The 19,519-nt window shown below is 37.3% G+C and overlaps 1 protein-coding gene across 1 annotated transcript in view; it reads right to left on the bottom strand.

Moving 5' to 3' along the window:
- SSPN (sarcospan) overlaps nucleotides 1-5,061 on the bottom strand; it is a 59,202-nt gene extending 54,141 nt beyond the window's left edge. The window contains exon 1 of the mRNA XM_001362721.5: nucleotides 4,426-5,061. Within this exon, the coding sequence (XP_001362758.5) occupies nucleotides 4,426-5,028 (603 nt within the window). The 5' untranslated portion in view covers nucleotides 5,029-5,061. The remainder of the gene's footprint in view (nucleotides 1-4,425) is intronic.
- Nucleotides 5,062-19,519: the final 14,458 nt, after the last annotated feature.

Below are 19,519 nucleotides of genomic sequence, written 5' to 3'. Positions count from 1 at the left end.
CAGGCTTAGCCAGATCATGTGGCTCACAGAGACTTGTTTTATAATAAAAAGTATACCCACCAAGTGAACTATGAGAGGTTGCCTTTAATCTATGGTAATTCTTTCTAGCAGCTAGTGACTCCTTAAATTCAAATTTCACATATTTGGCCTTAAAGTAGATTTTACCTGCCTCTGGAAATATAGTATTTTGCTATATTTTAAATAATCACAACTTTTAACTGGACTCCTATATTTTAAAGACTTACATGATAAATTGAAGGAATGAAATAAAGAAGAAAGAATGCTGTTGATATATGGTGTGGTTTCCTAAGGATGAAAAACACCTAGGGAATTTCACTTTAAGCCTAAAGAATTTCCTTTTCCTCTTAGAAGTTCACATTTGGTGCAAGAAACTGATATGCACCAAAAATCCACCATCATTCATCTCCCTAGGGCTGAGAAATAAAAAGAGGCTCTGAAAATGATTTAATGTGGAGATACCAAACAAAATGCATCATTCTAAGTGATTATGAAAGGTAAATGGGCTTTTAAAATATTTGTATGGGTTAAAATCTCTAATCAAATGTATTCATTCCTGACAGATGTTATAAGGATATGTGACTAAAGAAGACTGATGATCTCTTTGGAATTTTTTTCAGTTCTATGATTGTATTCTAGAACACTAATAGATTATTTTAGAAACCTTCTGAAAACTAATAGCCCCATGTTGAATCTGTCCTCAAACTCTTGATTAGAATGGGAAATGAAAAATTTCAAAATTCTTGGAATTCTCAGTTCTTTCATCTTAGGTTACACTGCCACAAAAGAGACTACAATCCATGTATGCTTTTATCCAGCAAACTTCTAAATGGCAAATGAACATCAGTATATACTATTAGACCCAACCAGTTCACTAATAGAATGAAATGCTGAAAAAAATCTGTTTCCTATCATTTTCTGATTGCAACAAATTTATCTTCAAAAGGGCTCATCTTCTCTTTACATTGTCATCATGGTCTGAATCAGAATTCATGAGAATGAGTTTTATTGTTAAAATAGGCTGTGAATAAAGATGATCATACCAAAGCTTTAAAATATAGAATGCATTTATATTCTATATTCTGTCTCCTGCACAGTTGCTGTCTCTCTGCTTTCTTTGCCAAGTTCTGGTCCATCAAAGACATATTTTAGAAATTGTGAAGTCAAATGATTTCTGTTACCTCTATAATAATATCTTGCAAATTGGGGGTGGGGAATGGTTGCATACATGGCTTAATCTAAAATGGATTTTTTACTGTAGCTGTCAAAGGAGCCAATGATTCCACAGGATGCTCCTTCATTCTACATTCAATTCTTACATCTCTAATTGCACATCACAAAAGTCTAAGGTAGTTATCACACAAAGATCTTAATGACTATACACTGAGTTCTCCAAAGACTGAAGTCAGCTGAAGTGCAATTTTGGACAGTACAAAGTATGTGGGAGGCTGCCCAGTATGGTGTAGGGAAGGCTGGTGTTGGAGTCAGGAAGACCAGAGTTGAAGTTCTTTTTCTGAAACATTTTGACTGTGAATCCACAAATGAGCTATTTCATACTTCACTAAGACTATAAAGTACAGATGAGTTGCTAATTTGCACCATTAGAGGTAGTTTCCCATACATTGCTGCAACCAACAAGGTCCATGGTGGAAATACTACACAAGGCTATCACTAGAGTTATGGTAACCTACTTGTAATAAAAACAACAAAAATAGGGGTACACTGAAACCAGAAGGTAAAGCGTAAGAAGGCATAGATTGAGATTTAGAGGTGCAATAAGTTGATAGGTCAGAAGCTTGAGTCCTTGAGAATGATTTGGTTCTATTTTAATTCCTTGTCTTGGGCAAGGACTGATCTAGTACAGACCTACCTTCCCTAGAAATCTGGGCCAGCTCATTTTCCTAAGATGATAGGGATGCTTTGGCCCACGTTCTTCTAAATTCATTGTTGTATCATCCCATGATAGTTTTTGAGAGTCCAAACTATAACCTCCTGTCCTTGATTGCTGCCTTTTTGTGGCATAGGAGCTTACACAGCTCAATGAAACTATGAACTATGCCAGGCAGGGTTACCCAAGACAAGTCATAGTGGAGAGTTCTAACAAAAGAGGATCCAGTGAAGAAGGAAGTGGCAAAATACTCCAGTCTTTGCCAGGAAAACCTCATGGATATTGAAGTGCCTGGTCCACAAGGTCACAAAAAGTCAGACAGGATTGAATGAACAAGAAATACAACAACAACAAGAACAACAACAAGAACAACAACAACTACTACTACTACTACTACTACTACTACTACTACTACTACTACTACTACTACTACTACTACTACTACTACTACTTGACCACCCTCCCACACAATTTTAGCTAATAGCAAAATAAAGCCTGGCCTGGAAAGAAAGCAGAGGTGCTATACATCTTCCTGTAGTTCAAATAAGTTTTAGGAATGGAGCAAGTTAAATGACTTCCATAAGAACAGTGATGAGCTGGTGCCACTTACAATTGACTTAGTAATACCTCTCTCCCAGAGCCTTACTCCCAGAAAATGTATACTCCTTCTTGGAAAGCCAGGAGTGGTGGCTACATGGGAGTAAGGAAAGGTGAACCATACCAGCAACACTACAAAGTCTAATACAAGCCTATTTGATCTGAGGTAGCTAACAATATTGCATCCCATTATCACTCTCTTTGAAGCAACTTCTTCACCAGTTTCAGAGTATAACCAGTATAATATTCTGTTCAAAATGCATTCTTTGGAAAGTATGCCATTTTAAGCTAAAAGAATGTCATTAGAGGTGCATATTTTGAAAGAACCAAATAAAAAAATTTTACCACATCTATTTTAACAACATGCAATTAATAACTAAATACATGCTTTTAAAAATTATGACAATGTTGGTTAAGACAATTACCTAAATGTTAGAATGCTATAATGCATATCTTGGAGATTGTGACTTGAATATGATGCTAGATATCCATTCTAATTCTCTTTTTCAGTTTTTGTGGACTGAGTTTTTTAGATAAGACAAGAAGAAAAAAAGGCTGAAAAATACAATCTCAGATACTTTTCATCCACAGAATCATAGACACTTAAGATTCAGAAGGAGCTTTGGAAATCATCTGATGCCATCTCCTTATTTTAGAATAAGGAAACTGAGGCCCATAGAGGAGAGATGATTTGCCAGAGGTTAAAATTTTAGTGACAGAATGAAGACCAGAATTCACACTTCAATTTGCAGCCTCTTATATATTATTTTTTAAATGCTTCCAAAACCTTATAACAAAAGCTCTTTTTCTTAGTATTTTGAATAGCTAATGAAATACATCTACCATGCATATTTGTGTAAAGTCTAGTTTTTAGAGGTTACTTAGAAAACTACTTGTGTAGAAACCATTAGCATACCAATTGAATATTTATCAGTGGGAAATGATTTAATAAAGAAAACTAATCATTTGTGAGTTCAAATTATCTTCAAAGCAGTAATGATTTGCTTTTTGACATCTTTTATCCTCCACCTTTAATGATCTATACTAATAGAACACTATTAGCGCTTTATATGACTCCTATTTACCTGATTTGGTTTTATTAAGACTTTTCAAAATTATTACATATAAAAAGGAATCTATCCACTTAATATGAGACACTGGTTTAAACACTAGATTTTAAAATGTGATTAGAAAGGAATACTAAGTTAGAAATGGACACAATTTTGTCATGCCAGCCACGTGCATTTGCAAGACAACACTCATAATGGCTGTGTGGTATTTAGCTCCATACACATGCATAACTTATACAAAGTCCCAGATATACTTCTGTCAGTAACTCCACCCATGATTCAGCCAAGAGGCTATGGTCCCTCGGTGAAATGTGGCAGTGTTCCTCTGAGCTACAGCGGACTCTGGCTGGGGCTGACAACATTTTAAACGAGCTAACTTGATGTAACTTCATCTCAAGTTTGGGGCTTTGTAAAAATTGGAAGACCAGACAGAATACAGTCCTTCTAAATATACTTATTCGAAGTATTGTTTTTGCCTCTGATCTGACTCCTTCACCCGTTATGGAGGGGAGAAAGGAAACCACAAAAACCCAACTCGCTATAGCTGCTGAGAAGATTCAGTGTGATCAATGGATATGCCCCACTCGATGTCAGCTACCCGCTCAGCGTCGCGACATTCTATTCAGGTATCTAGTTGACACTCAGGGAAACCAGCCAGAGAGTGGACCCCAGGCAGTTTCCCCTTGAAAAAGTCAATCAGGTTCGAATCACAAGGCAGGATGCGAGTTAGAGGAGCTCAGGTCTGGGGCAGCGGCGGGCATGCAAGTTTGGGTTAGTTAGTCTGAAATGTACCATGCAGCTTTGCATTCCTGTTTGGCAAACGCACTTAGGGAAAACAGACTTTATGCTTACACTGATCCCAGCCCAAAATGGAGTATCTCTGACTAGCAAGGAAGAGCTGACGCCTGCCATAACAAAGCCCACAGCTGTCACAGCGATGCCTAAGGCCATCTGCAACAGGGCGAGCAGTAGCGGGAAACGGCAGCCACAGCAAGTTCGGGCTTCCTCCTCCCCGCAGGCTTTGGGGTCCCTTTTGCCTTTCTTCGGCTCCAGGTCGCACTGGGCCCCTGAGGCGGTGCCCCGCTCCCCGGAGGGCGCCGATGGCCCCTGCCTCGGTTTGCCTTGGGGAGCGTTGGAGGCTGGTAGTTGCTCGTCCTGGCCCATGGCCGGTGGGTGGGTGGGCTGCGCGGCCCCCGGGAGCTCACTGGGCTGGGCGCAGGCTGAGCCGCTCCCGGTATTTGAATCACGGAGGCTGAACAAATATGGAAAACATTTGGAGCCGACGGTGGGAGCCTCCAAATGCCACAGGGAGCCGGGAGGAGAGGGGGAATTGAGGGGGATAGCGAACTGCCAACGAGAGGGGACGCAGCGCCTGTGTGGGGCTGCTGGGGAACCGATCAGGCACACGCGCAGGAGCCAGTGTAGGGGTCCTGAACCCCCGGACAGGAACAGCATGTGCTGCTTCTGACATGGAATAAGGGAGTGGGAGGCTCTGTGTGTGTGTGTGTGTGTGTGTGTGTGTGAGAGAGAGAGAGAGAGAGAGAGAGAGAGAGAGAGAGAGAGAGAGAGAGACAGAGACAGAGACAGAGACAGAGACAGAGACAGAGACAGAGACAGAGACAGAGAGACAGAGAGACAGAGAGACAGAGAATCTATTGTAGCTAGAGAGCTAGGGACAGGGAAAAGTGGTTTCCTTGTAGAAGTATTCCAGGCATTTGGGGAAAAGGGGCCAAGAAGAACGAGCAATATTAAAAATCATTTTAATTCAAGTCTTTCAAACTTGTCTTTGCAGTGTTGCCATTATGTATTAAGGTATCTACTTCTTACTTCCCTTTGAATCAGTCAGTGCAGTCAGCATACCCCCATTTATTAAACAATTAATATGTGCCAGTCACTGTGCTAAGTGTTGGAGGTGCAAAGAATGGCACAAGTGAAACAAACAAACAAATAAATAAATAAACAACAAATAAATAAATGAAGGCCTCTCCCTCAAAGAAATTATCCAATGGGACAGACTATGTATATTGGTTACAAAGATTTTGTTTTCTTTTCTTTTCTTTTTTCCAATCAGGATGGGAAAGGTGAGAGGGAGAGAAGATGCTTAATTGAAAAAAAAAATTTTTTTTAATCATTGTAATTCAGTTAATAGATGATTAATCTGAAGCTGGATTTCTGGGAGTAGGAAGAGGATGGGCAAGCAGTTTCCAGGGCCTTTGTTTGTTTGTTTTTTAATGTGACAACATTTGGATCCTCCTATAGTGAGAAAAGCCCTTACGTAGAAATAGACTTGAATGTTGGTCCCTGCTTTACCACCAACTTGCTGGGTAACCTTGGGAAACCAATATATTCCACTGGGGTTCAATTTCTACTTGTGTATAAACGAAAGGTTGGACTAGATGGCCTTAAGGTTTCCTTTAAGTCTCTTCCATCACTTTTAATGACTAAGAATAGTTCTGAAGATTAGACAAAGCTGGCTATGTTGCAATGCTTTTGGAATATATTGAAATATTTATTAAGTTCAGTCCACTATTGGATGAAAGAATTCCATATATATATATATATATATATATATATATGTATATATATATATATATATATATATTCCTTATATATTTCAGTTTTCCAGACAGTTTCATTCTTTGTCTTTGAATCCTTAGCTCCCACGAGGGACCATGGGGTAGTAAATAAATAAATAGCTGGCCTTGGAAGTCAGGAAAAACTGAGTTCAAGTCTCACCTGTGACATACACTGGTTGTGTGACCCCTGGCAAGACATATAACCTCCCATTGGTTTCTCTAGGACTAGGCAACTCTAAGACTTTAAGTTGTAGAGGAGATGTCCACTTTTATTGGTTCATTAGATTTCCTCATTGAGAATTTTCTACACCAATGAAATTCTAGGTCTCATCTATATGTGTATACATGCATTATGCACGTGTGTATGGACAAGTGTATACATGCATGTATATGTATGTGTACATATGTGTGTATATATATATATAGTTGTTCAGTCATTTTTCCAATCACATTCAACTCTTCATAACTCCCATTTGGGGTTTTCTTGGCAAAGATACTAGAATGGTTTACCATTTCCTTCTCCAGCTCATTTTACAGATGATAAAAATGAGGCAAACAGGGTTAAGTGACTTACCCAGGGTCGCCCAGCTGATAGATTCTAGAGCAAGCACTCTATCCACTTGGCCACCTAGCTACATACATACACACACCCAGATTCACACACATACATACACACATGTATACACTGTGCTGAGCATAGTGAGAGACACATAGTAGGGACTTACTAAATTCACGTTGATTGATCTGAGTTATTAGATATTTAAATCCTTATAAAGCTACTATATTAATCATATTTTAATACTTCTGGAGGCTGGAGGATATGTTTAAAACAGCTGTAATACTTTATATGGACTAGAACCTTTTCAAGGAAGGATCTCTGATCATTTTTAAATCATTATCTAAACATTCCTCATGATATCCCTGTGAGTAATAATATCCTCACTACAAATGAAGAAACTGAGGTTCAAAGATGCTGCACAGCAAATCAGTGAAGACTTGAAAATAGAATCTGGGATTCATATGCTGTGCCAAACACTAAATCATTATTCTTGTCATGTAACCACTAGTCAAATGCTGAGTGCCAAAGAAAACAGAGACAACAGAGGTACGTGGAATTTCAGGACTGGAAATAAATGTTTACAATAAAAATACTAAGAAATAGTCTTATCAATATTTTCTACATTTCTGGAAAGTAGAGGAGAAAAAAAAGTCTCTTCTCAAAGTCTGTATTTGGAGTCAACAGATCTGGATTCTCCCTTTCTTATGGCCATTACAACCTTTGGTCTTCTCATTTGAAAGCTGAAAATGTAGATTTAGATGAAAAATCCTTTGAGTCTATAATCTTCATCTATCTTCTAAATCCTAAACTAGTACAGAGAGAACAGAACTTTGTCCCAGAGTGTATTGATTTTGGAGGAAGGTCACTCACTTCCCAAGAAGCCATGTTTCATTTCTACTTTCCTTGCTGTCTCCATACCATACCTCACAGTCTAAATGGACTATAAATCCTTAGGGTTCTTTTAAAACATCTGATTTTTATTCTTTCTATACTATATGTAGATACGATTTTTAATATTTGTTTTCTGACATCTTGAAATCCATGTTTTCTCCCTCCCTTCCACCCTTCTCCAAGAAGGCACTCTTCCACATTGTGACTTTCCCTATTTGGATTTCAATATATTGTGAAATAGTATAAGAAGTTAAATGGGAAATTGGGGGGAGTTTTACAGAAGCCACAGATGACATATGAAGACCAGCAGAGAACACGGAAAAAGTTTAGAAACCCATAAATGCATAAATAGATGAATAGAATTATATATCAACCTATTTTCTCTTTTAATACCATACATATACACAATTTATTTTTTAAAGTTAAAATAAGTAAAAAGTTAAAGTTGTAAAAAGAACAAGCCAGCAGATCATATACAAAGGTTAGAAATATAGAGATATCTTTAAAAGTTGAGTAATTCATAAATGCATAAAATGTATATACATATATATATATAATATCTGTTCAATATGTTCGGGATTATTCTCCTCAAATTTGTTCCATTTGAAATTTTTTATATTTATTTTATATTTTAAAATTTCTTTTTCATATAGTATTATTACTTAATTGACCTATATATAGTTTCTGACCAAATACTTAATCCATATTTTACAATAAGGTACTGTAAACAACCCAGAAAAGAAAAAGAAAAAATTCAGACTTCTCTGGTACAGAAGGTACAGGTTTTCCAGACTGTGGGGACATCATGCCCCTAATCCCTACAGTGTAGAAGAAATTTTAGTAATACAATGTAGGTTGTACATATGTTATGATATAATGCATATTTCCCTGTTCGTTATGTTGTAAAAAAAGACACATATTGATTGCATTAGAGAAAATTTTGTGGAGGAAATAAAGTGAAGAATGGCAAGTTTCATTATTCTTTCAAACTTCATCTGTCCCTTTTAAGGTGCTGGAGATCCTCTTTCATCATGAGTCTCTTGGACTTGTCATGGATCCTTGCCTTGTTGATAATGGCTGTCATTCCCAGTTGATCATCACACATTATAGTTGTTACTGTGTATAATATTCTACTGGTTCTGCTTACTTCACTTTGCCTCACTTCTCATTTCATTGCCCTTGTCTCCACCTCAGGCTCCTATTTCCCGGAGTATAAAAGAGTAGTGCCACCTTCAATGTCCCCCCTCCCAGACTCTCTTTCCCTTCAACTTCCATGGGAAGAGGGGTGTGTCTGTATGATGAGGTTAGACTCCTTTCTCTCTATTCAGTAGTACCAGGCTGTTGTTTTTGCTTCAGATTAAAGAAATTCTAATTATAACTTTATTGGTCAATTCAAGAAAAGATTTTCTTTCTTTCTTCATATATGTGTGTATATATAAAATTTTATATTTAGTGTATATTATATATGTACATTTGTATATGTATATGAGTTGTATATGTTACATATATAAACAATAGTAATGTTATATAATTATATTGATATAATTATGAATATATACAGATATATATATATAATATGTATAACCCAGTGAGGAGGAAAGAGGGGAGGGAGACAACAAGAATCTTGCAACCATGGAAGAAATTAAAAAATTAAATTTAAAAAATTATATATATGCATATATTTAATACATTTTAAAAGTAAAAATAAGGGGCACTTATGTGGCATGGTGGATAGAGCACCAGTCCTGGAGTTGGTAGGATTTGGGTTCAAATCTATCCTCAGACATTTCCTAGCTATGTCCCCCTCTGTGACCCTGAGCAAGTCATTCAACCCCAATTGCCTAGCCCTTGCCTCTTTTCTGCCTTGAAACTGATACTTACTTAAATCAATTCTAAGGCAGAAGGTAAGGGTTGTTTTTCTTTTTTTTTTATAAGTAGAGGTGAATTACTATTACCTTTTAGCAAATCAAATGAAAAAAATGTAAGGTAATGTGACAAATACTCATTTGAAAATGCTCCTATTTTACATTTTGTATATAGTATTTCATTTATGCTTTTTTCCCCCTGAAGTACTAAGTCAACAAACTTATATTCTGTTAAGCTCTAAAAATATGAGGAAATAAAGACACATTTTCCTTGCCCTCAAAAGTTTACATCCTAATGGGGGTGACAACATGTAAATAGAAGGGGGGCTCACCTGCCTACTGGTTCCCATCCAGCCTCCCAGGCCCTTTGCCTAATCTCAGTTGAGAGCAGTTCTATGTGTAAAGTTTATGGTCTTCTGTGGGTGATTGTCAGATACAACAAACAAATAAATATGAGATGAGAGATAAAAAGGAGAAATGAAGCTCCACTCAAATGTAAGAAACTGTGAGTCTCAGGAAAGAACTCTAAGTAGAGAGGAGTTGGGAAGGGAGTGGAGAAAGGATTAGAGAAGACTTCACAGAGGAGGTAACATCTCAAAAGAGCTTTGAAAGAAGAGTTTCAAAATGAGAGTTCCGAGGGAGGAAGACATGAGGCACAGCTTATATGAATGTAGAAATTCAGGAGAAAGAATGTTGACTTTGGGAAACAGCTGGTGGTCCACTTTGGCTAGAATATAGTTTGTATTAATGGGAGCAATATAGATGAAGGCTAGAAAAATAGATTGGAAACAGACTGTGAAGAGCTTAAACAACAGAACTGAAAAAACTAGATGATGTCATTGTTAAGTATCTATATTGGATGTTTAAAAGATTATGGATGACCACAGGAGGGATACTGCAATAATGGAGTTATCCAAGTTTTCTAAAAGTGGAAGAGAACAATCATAAGCAAGTGAGTTTCGTTTGAATTCTATACAAATTTCCAGAAAGGATTATTAGGTTAGTAAACATTGGAAGGGGGGGGGGAGACCAATGATCAAGAACAGGTGACATCTCACTTCCCTTTTTGACAAGGTTACCAACCCAATATGGCCAAGGGAATATTAGCTTTAGATATAGTTGACTTGGAAACACTTGCCAAAGTCTCTGATGCTATTTGTGTGGAAAAGACATATATAGGCTGTATGATAATATGATTAGTGAGACTCAAAGCTCATTGAATGGTTCAGGCTCAGAATGAATGGTCTGAAGTCAACTTGGCATATCTCCAGAAGAATACTCTAAAATCTGTTTGGCCCTATACTGTTTAACAATTTTTATCAATGACTTAAGATAAAAACATTTTGTAAATTAGCTGAATGGCATGTTCATCCAATTTGCAGCTGGCACAAAGTTAGGAGGGATAACTAACACACTAAATGACAAAATCAGAGTCCTAGAATATCTTACTTATTTTAAAAAATGATACGGAGTCTCACAAGATAAAATGTAACAGGAATAAATATAAAATCTTATGCTTTGATTTTTAAAAAATATATACCATTACCTTCATTTAGAATTGATACAAAGTATTGGTTCCTAGACAGAAGAGTAGGAAGGGCTAGGAAACTGAGGTTGAGTGGTATATAATTGAAAAATCTGTTACCCTAAAAAAAGAACTATATTTCATGGGAGTTCACTGACTTCCTGTCCTCATGTACTTCCTGTAGACAGAAGATATTAGGCAAGGGTGGGGAAGAGTCCTGCCTCTCTCTTTGGATGATACAGAGAACATGGTGGTGGTGGTAAGGTGGGGATTTTGAAATGGCTAATCAGCCATGGGCATGTGGTCTTTATTTTGTACCCTCTTTATTTCCTTGATTTCTAATGATCATTTAATAAACCTTCCTAAATTATAATATTTTTACTATTAAGATATAATTTAAAATTTTACAGTGGCATGCCAAGGGTCACAGAAATAGAAAATGTCAGAGGCCAAATTTGAACTTCCTCTCTCCAGTCATGGCTCTCTATCTTCTGAGCCACCTAGCTGTTCCTCCACTTGGATTTAGGAAATGGACTACACAAATAAAAGCTGGAGATGGCATGGTTTGGAAACAAATTATTTGAAAAAAGATCTGATAATTTCAGTGGACTGAAAACACATTATGAGAAAATAATATGAAATAGGAGCCAAAAAGACTAATGCAAATTTGGGCCACATGAAGAGACTCACAATTTCTTTAGTAAGAAAAGGGCATCATAGTTCCATGGTGCTAAACTATGATCATAAAACCTCTGGAATACTATGTTTAATTGTGTATATCATAGTATAGGATGCACAAGCTACAGAATATCCAAATGTGGGCAACTAATACATAAAGAAGGACCTGGAATCCATATCATCTGAGAATAAATTAAAAGGATTTGGGAGGTTCAACTTAGAGGAGCTAAAAGTAAGGAAGGCCATAATAACTGTGTTCAATTATTTGAGAGCAATCTATGAAAGTTTCAGAATGGCTCATTTAAACTTGATGTTGGGAAAAATAAGAGCTATCCAAAAGTGAAATCATCTGTCCTGAGAGGATATGGTTTCCATAATCCCATAATCCTATAATCAGAGAGCTTCATACAAAGATTTTATGACTACTTATTTGGTATGTGGTAGTGAGGTTTCCTATGCAAGTATAGGCTGGATTAGATGACTACTGAAGTCTCTTACAACTCTAATGAGAAAATAGGAAAGTTTTTGAATAGGGAAACAATAGACCAGGTCTGTGGATTAGTGAGATTGTTTTGGCATCTGTATGACAAATAGATTGGTGAAGAGGGTGTCTAGAAGGAAGACCAAATGAAAGGCAGTTTTCATAGTTCAGGAAAATGATAATGAAAATTTAAACTAGAATGGTGGCAATCTAAAAGGAGAGGAAAGACAAAAATGAAAGATGATGTGGAGGAAAAATCTATTTATTGGATTTAGTAACTGATTAGGTAAAGAGGGGGATGGGAGAAAGAAAAGAAACAAAGGTTACTCCCAGGTAATTAACTTTGGGCGATTGGGAAGGTGGTGGTACTACCACTTGAAGGAGAAAATGTTAAAGGAAAAATGGATTTACAAGTCAAGTTCTGTTTTTAAAACGTTGTTTAAAGTGCTGGCCAAAGATTTAGATAGAAATGTCTAGCAGGCACTTGGCGATGTGGTATTGGAATTCAGGAGAAAGATTAGTGAGATAAAAGCTGGCTTTATTGATTTTGGAGTCATCTATGTAGAGATGATAATTGAAGTCACAGAAGCAAATGAAATCACCAGGGGAAGGAGCAGATAGAGAGAAGAGAATAGAGCCTTGGACAATGTCCATGTTTAGAGAACAAGAGATAGTCAATGATTTAGTGATGAATATTGAGAAAGGGACCAAATAGGTAGGATGAGAATCAGGAAAAAGCACAGTCATGAAAGCCTGAGGAGGGTGGGTGATAGTGGCAAAAGATGCAAGAAAGTCAAAGAAGATTTGGACTGAGAAAAGACCTTTATATTCAACAGTTAACACCAGTGCCTGGAATAGCACTTTGCACTTGTACTTAACAACTGAATTGAAGTGAGTCTTTGGTAATCTTTGAAAGAATCACAATCCAGATTTTAAGGGGCTGAAAAGTAAGTGATGAGTAAATAAAAGCAGTGAATATAAATGCTTATTAGTCTTTTGATAATGAAAGAGGAGAGATATAGATCAAGTAACATTTGAGGGTTTATTTTTAAGGATGAAGATGACCCCTTCATGCTTATAGGCAATGGGGACAGAGATAATAGAAAACAAAAGGTTGAAAATGAATAGGAAATGTTGGCAATGTTAAGAAATATCAATGAAAGATGTTTTTTAATGAAAATGAATAAGAGAAAGAAAAAAGGATGAATTAGACAAACCCCTGGTGGTTTGAATGGAAATGAACTCATATAAAACTTTTCATAAACATATATGTAGAAAGGCAGCTGTGGTTCAATGGTTGAAACACTAGAGTCAAGAAACCTGCATTCAAATTCAACCTCTGACTTTTCCTAGTCATATGACCTTGGACAAGTCACTTAACTTCTGATTACCTGACAGACAGATCCACTAGATCTACTAGCAAAGAAAATGACAAATCACTCCAGCATCTTTGTCAAGAACATCGCATGGATATGGTCCATGGGGTCATGAAGAGTCAAAAACAACTGAACAATAACTTGTACAGCAATTGTTATTTCCTATATGTATAGAGGTAGATCTCTGTTCTGGCTTCTCCCATCAGGACACACAGGCTCTTACCTTTTCTTAAGCATGCGAGACTGATCATCATCCTTGTGAGTAGAGGGCTAATGCTTAGAGACTCTAATTGTGGTACTCTCACAACTTTTCCTGGGTCTTCTAGTGGGTGTGGGGAGGATTTCTCTCCTTTCCCCAGGGACAGCCATGGCAACTACAGACATGGAAATGGGGATTTTTCCCTTGTATGAACCAGCTAATACTATACCGCAGGTCCCTGGCTGCCTTTTCTCTCTAGAATTATCCAGGACTTTCATAGGTCGCTTTTGGATTTATCTTGCTCTTTTCTAAGCTTCTCCATCACTTTCTGGACACCTGTAACTGTGGCATCTCGTGCGCATCCCTTTGTGTAGCATACCAGGCATATTAGCATCTTGGAAGTATGACTGATATATTGATATTGTATCTTATGTATTCATATGTCAGACTCATGGCCATGTTACTTATTGATTATTGTATTGCTGAATCTTCAGTCCAAGGGACAAAAGTATTCCTGAGCAGTACCACAGAGTATCGGCCACAGAGTACTAGCTCATGCCTTGTTAGACCACATTCCTTTCCAAGTCGCATGTTGGACTAGTTTCCTCCTCTTTGATTTCGTGATTGTCAATTCAACCAATGTTAAAATATATGCCATGTCACATATTCATTAGTTACCTCCCACTCCACATTCCTAACCTCTCCAATAAAAGTTCAGGGACACATGCAAGCCTCTCTCTTGCTCCTCTTGTGCCTCTTTTTCCTCTGGCTTCTCTTGCCTCTCTTGCTTCTCTTGTTCCTCACGCCCTCTTGCTCGCCTCTCTTGCTCATGAGAAGCATCACTGGAGCTTGCTACACCACACATGTTTTACATTGTCTCTGAGTCTTTATTCCTTTGTTGCTCCCTCTATCTCTATTACCTCTTCATCTATTTTCCTCCAGTCTCCATTCTCCTTCTCAGGTCACCACCCACGAGTAAATTGTCTTTGAAGCCTCTTGAGAATATAAACTACTTGAGGGAAGGAACTATCTTGTTTGCTTTTATTTATTATTATTATATTAACATCATGTCTGGCACACATACTAAATGCTTAGTTCCTTCTTTCTCTCTATCTATCTGGAGAAGGATGTTTCTTGCCTTGATGAACTTGAGTTTCAGGAGTTGTAGAATCAAGGGTGGATTGCCATCCAGAGGTGATTCCAGCAACTGCAGTGTTTCCTCAGGGGGGAAGAGCACCTCTAGTTGATGGATTTTGCAAAGGAAAGGCAAAAGCCCAAGCCTTGTCCTGGCATGCTAGTCAGTCTGGACTTGTGATTTGCACAGGCAGTGCATATCGGTGGTGAAAGTGATATCTGTTAATCAGGTCCAGAAATTGTTTCATGTTTCACATATTTGTTAATGTATACTTGTGTCATTTGTGGTATTTCTTTTGTGGTAGAGAAAAATGAATAGCCTGGCATGCCTACACATGTCTGAAATCCCTCAGTGGTAAGAAGCTTAGGCTGATGGATCACTCAAGTTTGAGAGTTCTGAGCTACAGTAAAGCTAAAACCAACCAAGTGTTCACACCCTGGTATAAATAGGGTAGATCTCTGGGAATGGGAATTTCCCCCATGTACTAAATCCTCTTTTTCAACTCTACACATTTGTAGTTTATTTGAATTTGGTTTCCTTTTTGCCAAGATTTTTGATTTATTGTCAGATGAGTTTGGGTATCCATTTGGAAAGTCCATGGCTTTGCAGGGATATAATGTAGAAAAGTGGAATGTCTTGTGTGTTGTAGTCAGAGAGGTGTTATCTGGACTTTTAGCTAAATTGACTGACTCATGCATTGGAAAGGAACTATTGGTGAAAGGTGCAAGTGTATCTATCAGTTAAAGAGATTCGTGGAATAAAATTCCCCTGCAGAAAAGTTTAGTTTCTTACCAGAAGGATGAAAATGTGACTTCCAATCACTTCCCAATTCCCAACCCCAACTCAGTCCTTATTCCTTGTTAGGAGAGACCAATATATTCTGAAAGAAGAACATTGATTTATTTACTTTCCTTTAAAATATTTTGGTAGTTTTGTTCGCTTTATTTTAGTGATTTCCAAATTGCTTTGGGTTGGAGCAGGCATTTACAAGCGCCAGGCAGATGGTAGCCCATGAAAATCTTATGAAATGTTGCTTGCTTATTGAATTCATATAACCCTACATTTGGTGATAATTGTAATTTCCGGAGCCACTAGATCTGGTAGTATTGGAATATGACAAAAGTCTATTGGGGATAGTCGAAGAAATTTGCTTAATAGATTGCTTGGAATTATCGCTTGGCAGTCAGAAGATGATTAAACATTATACCACATGGACTTTTCTGAGACTACTTAAAACAATGCATTGGGAGAGACACTCAAAAAGACAATACTGGAGCCTCTCTGGGGCTATAGAGAATTATTCAGAAGCAGAACTATGGAAAAATTTGCCAAAAGCATCCTGGTTAATTTGCTGAGGCCAGATTGAGGAGATAATGTGGTAGTGGACAGCCCATGGAAGATGAGTGAAAAGGGGCTAAGTCCCTTGCTTTTTCTGATAGGTCACAGTTATTTTCACATGTACATATATAATTATTTTATATTTACTATATCATACATTATCTATATTTATTTTATATAAATATTATGTTGTTTATTATTTCATAGATATGTATTTGTATGTATCCAACAGCTACTGGTAGGTTACTTGATCCCCATGACTTAGAGGAGGGTTTGTCAATAAAGTGGCAACTAAGTCAGGATGTGGTCCAGTGTGTATTAAAAAGAAAGGACAAAATTTCACTTCTTTTTTTTTTCTTTCTTTTGAGCGTGGTGTTTGAGTCTCTTAGAGTCTCCTCTGGACCATAAGGAGAGAAATAGTCTTTCTGTCACTTCACATCCCCACAGCAATTATGGAGGTGAAATACTTCTGGCCCCAAGAACATGTGGCCTAAACAATCCCCTGGCTGCCTCTTCTGTTTTGTATTTCTTTGCCTGAGTGCAGGTGATTGATCAGTGATCATGAGAGGTGAATAATTCCAGCCCTGACATACATCTCATTAGCATGAGAATCTGGGATTTCTTGGATCCTGATTGATAGGAGCAGACACTTCCTGTGAATGTGCTGTTTCTAAGAGGAAGAGGTGACCACTGACAAGATCATCTTAGCATCTGAAATCCCCATGCTATGACCCAACTGACCAGAATACCTGCATCTTGAATAACAAAGGAGACAATGAAGGCTGAAATGAAAATCAAATCCTTTCAGCAATCCCACAAGTTTTTTTCTACATGCTAGAAGAGTATAACAGAAGTGACTAAGAACTATTTCAGGTTTTAATTATTTGTTAGCACTTTTTTATTAGTCATTTGTGTTTTAAGTATTTCTTTTCTGGTGAAAGAAAAATATAGTTGATATCTGACACCTGTCTTGTCCAGTGAGTGCTGTTTCTAGAAGGGAATGTTGATCCCTTTTGAGGAGATTCCAAATTCTACTCTGAACATTATTTAAGAGATTTTTACCCAGGGCTTGAAGATGAGGGCATAAGTCTGATCCTTTCTCTTTGGGATCAGAGTCTCTTCTTAAGGACTAACTTGGTAAGCTAGTCCAGAGCTAGAGTCCTTGGTGGGAAAGGGAGCTCCTGCAATCCTAGAAAGATCTATTTGCATTTATAAACTACTTATAATGAGATTTCATTTTGAACTGGCTAGTTGAGACATTAGAAACTGAATTAGAAGGGTGAACTCATTCCAACTAGATTATGGTCCCCCTAGGTGAATGGCCAAATTACCAGCTAATTGTTTTAATCTGATTATAGTTGCCTATTTTATCCTTCATCCTCTGAATCATGAATTTTTGGTTTGAGCAATTCATATTAGCTCGAAGAGGTAAATCTTCCATCACACACTACTTACTGACAGTGGTACGAGTGGTATTTTCAGTCATAATTGTGGAAACTGGAAGATGAGAGAATATAAGTCTATGCCAAATGGGAAGTAAAGGAGGGAGAATAATAACACATCTTACCATGGAAAAAAGAGAGCTGACAAATATTGAAGAAGTGATGAGAAAGTATTTTCTTCAGCATAGTGACAATGCATGCTGAGAAACCAGCTATTTGCAGAGTTTAACAAAATTCTTCATAATTAATAAATAATGATGCCACTCTTTTAATAACATCAGCAATAACCTCCAAATATGTTACTGGGGAAAAAAAGACAGTAGAAACAAAGTATCTTCAGATGCAATAGGCTGATCACATAGCTCAGAGCTGCCAACTTTTTCAATTAAATTTTACAGCCTAGTTCTTTGTAGAAGGTCTTAGATTATTCTGATTCTTTGGGGGAAATAACTAAAAATTGAGCTCGGCATCATTATTGTCTAAAGCTGTTTTGAAGTTATGTCATTTGGAAACATTGATCCTTTAGGGAATTTGGGCAGAAAAACCTTGGGGTCCTTTGAAACTTGAGTTTCTTTAGTAAGTGAATCTAGAAACAAACCAACAAGCCATAGTACTTGCAAAGTTTTAAACAACCAAAGGCATGAAGAGTATTTCAAAGGCATACTACCACTGCAAGGTTTACATGTTAAAAGTATTTTTTTAATTCAAAAACATTTTATTTTCCCAAGTACATGTAATCATAATTTTCAACATATGTTTTCCAAAATTAAGAGATCCAGAATGCCTCTCTCTTCCCTCCCCCCACTAGGAGATGGTAAGAAATTTGATCTGGGCAATACATGTATTATCATGCAAAACACACTTCCATTTTATCGAGGGTATTTTTAATAGTTTCAACTCACATTTATATACCCCTTTCAGATCAGCAGAAGATTCCTTCTCAACATCCTAATGAGGTACCTGGTGTGAGTATATTTATCTCCATTATGTAGATGCTGAAGATGAAGCCCAGATAGTGATACCACTCAAGGCGGTACTCAAGGTCACAACACTATTAAAAGGAAGATCCCAGATTTGAACCAAGGTCTCCTGACTAAGTTCAGTAGTTTTTCTCACTGTCCTACTGCTTCCTTCAAAAAGGAACTAGATTTGGTCATTTGCCAAGTCCTATTAATTCTACCTCATCCCTTTCATTGTACAAACAGTGACACCAAATAGGTTTAGGGTCTTATCATTTCACACCCAGGCAAATGTAATAGATTGCTAACTTTTTCCAGTCTTGAGTCTTCTCCTCTATCCCAATTTTCTATCATAGCTGCCAACTTAATCTTTCTAATCTGGAATTCTAACTTTGACATTCCCCTGTTCACAGATTTTTGGTTAGGGTTATCTGTAAGCTAAGTTTTACTTCATCACCTCAAAACAGCTAGAAATGTAACAACAATTAATAATCATTTATGAAGTTCCCACTACGTATCAGACACTGCACTTGAACCTGGGACTATAAAGACAAAGTAAACTAACTCTCTTCTCAAGGGACCTATATTGGATTGAGGAAAACAACAATTATACATATATACAAGCAGCATTTCACAAAGTTCTCATACACTACTAAGTGCTTGGTATTTTTAAATGCCTAATACAACTTTTAATAATTAGGAAAGAATGAAATTTAGAATAAAATCCTAGAATCATTAGCACTGATTGAAAATAAATATAGTGGAGCCAGTTGGTAGCACAATGGATAAAGTGCCAGGTCTGGAGCTGGGAGGACCTGGGTTCAAATGTGGTCTCAGATACTTCCTAGCTCTGTGACCCTAAGCTAGTCACTTAACTCAACTTGACTGTCCCTGACTGCTCCTTAGTATACTTAGAATCACT

This window comes from Monodelphis domestica, chromosome 5 (genome assembly GCF_027887165.1).
Source record: "Monodelphis domestica isolate mMonDom1 chromosome 5, mMonDom1.pri, whole genome shotgun sequence".
In the NCBI taxonomy this organism is placed as follows: Eukaryota; Metazoa; Chordata; class Mammalia; order Didelphimorphia; family Didelphidae; genus Monodelphis; species Monodelphis domestica.
Note: the sequence above shows the minus strand (reverse complement) of the source record. Positions and strands in the feature narration are given on the sequence as shown.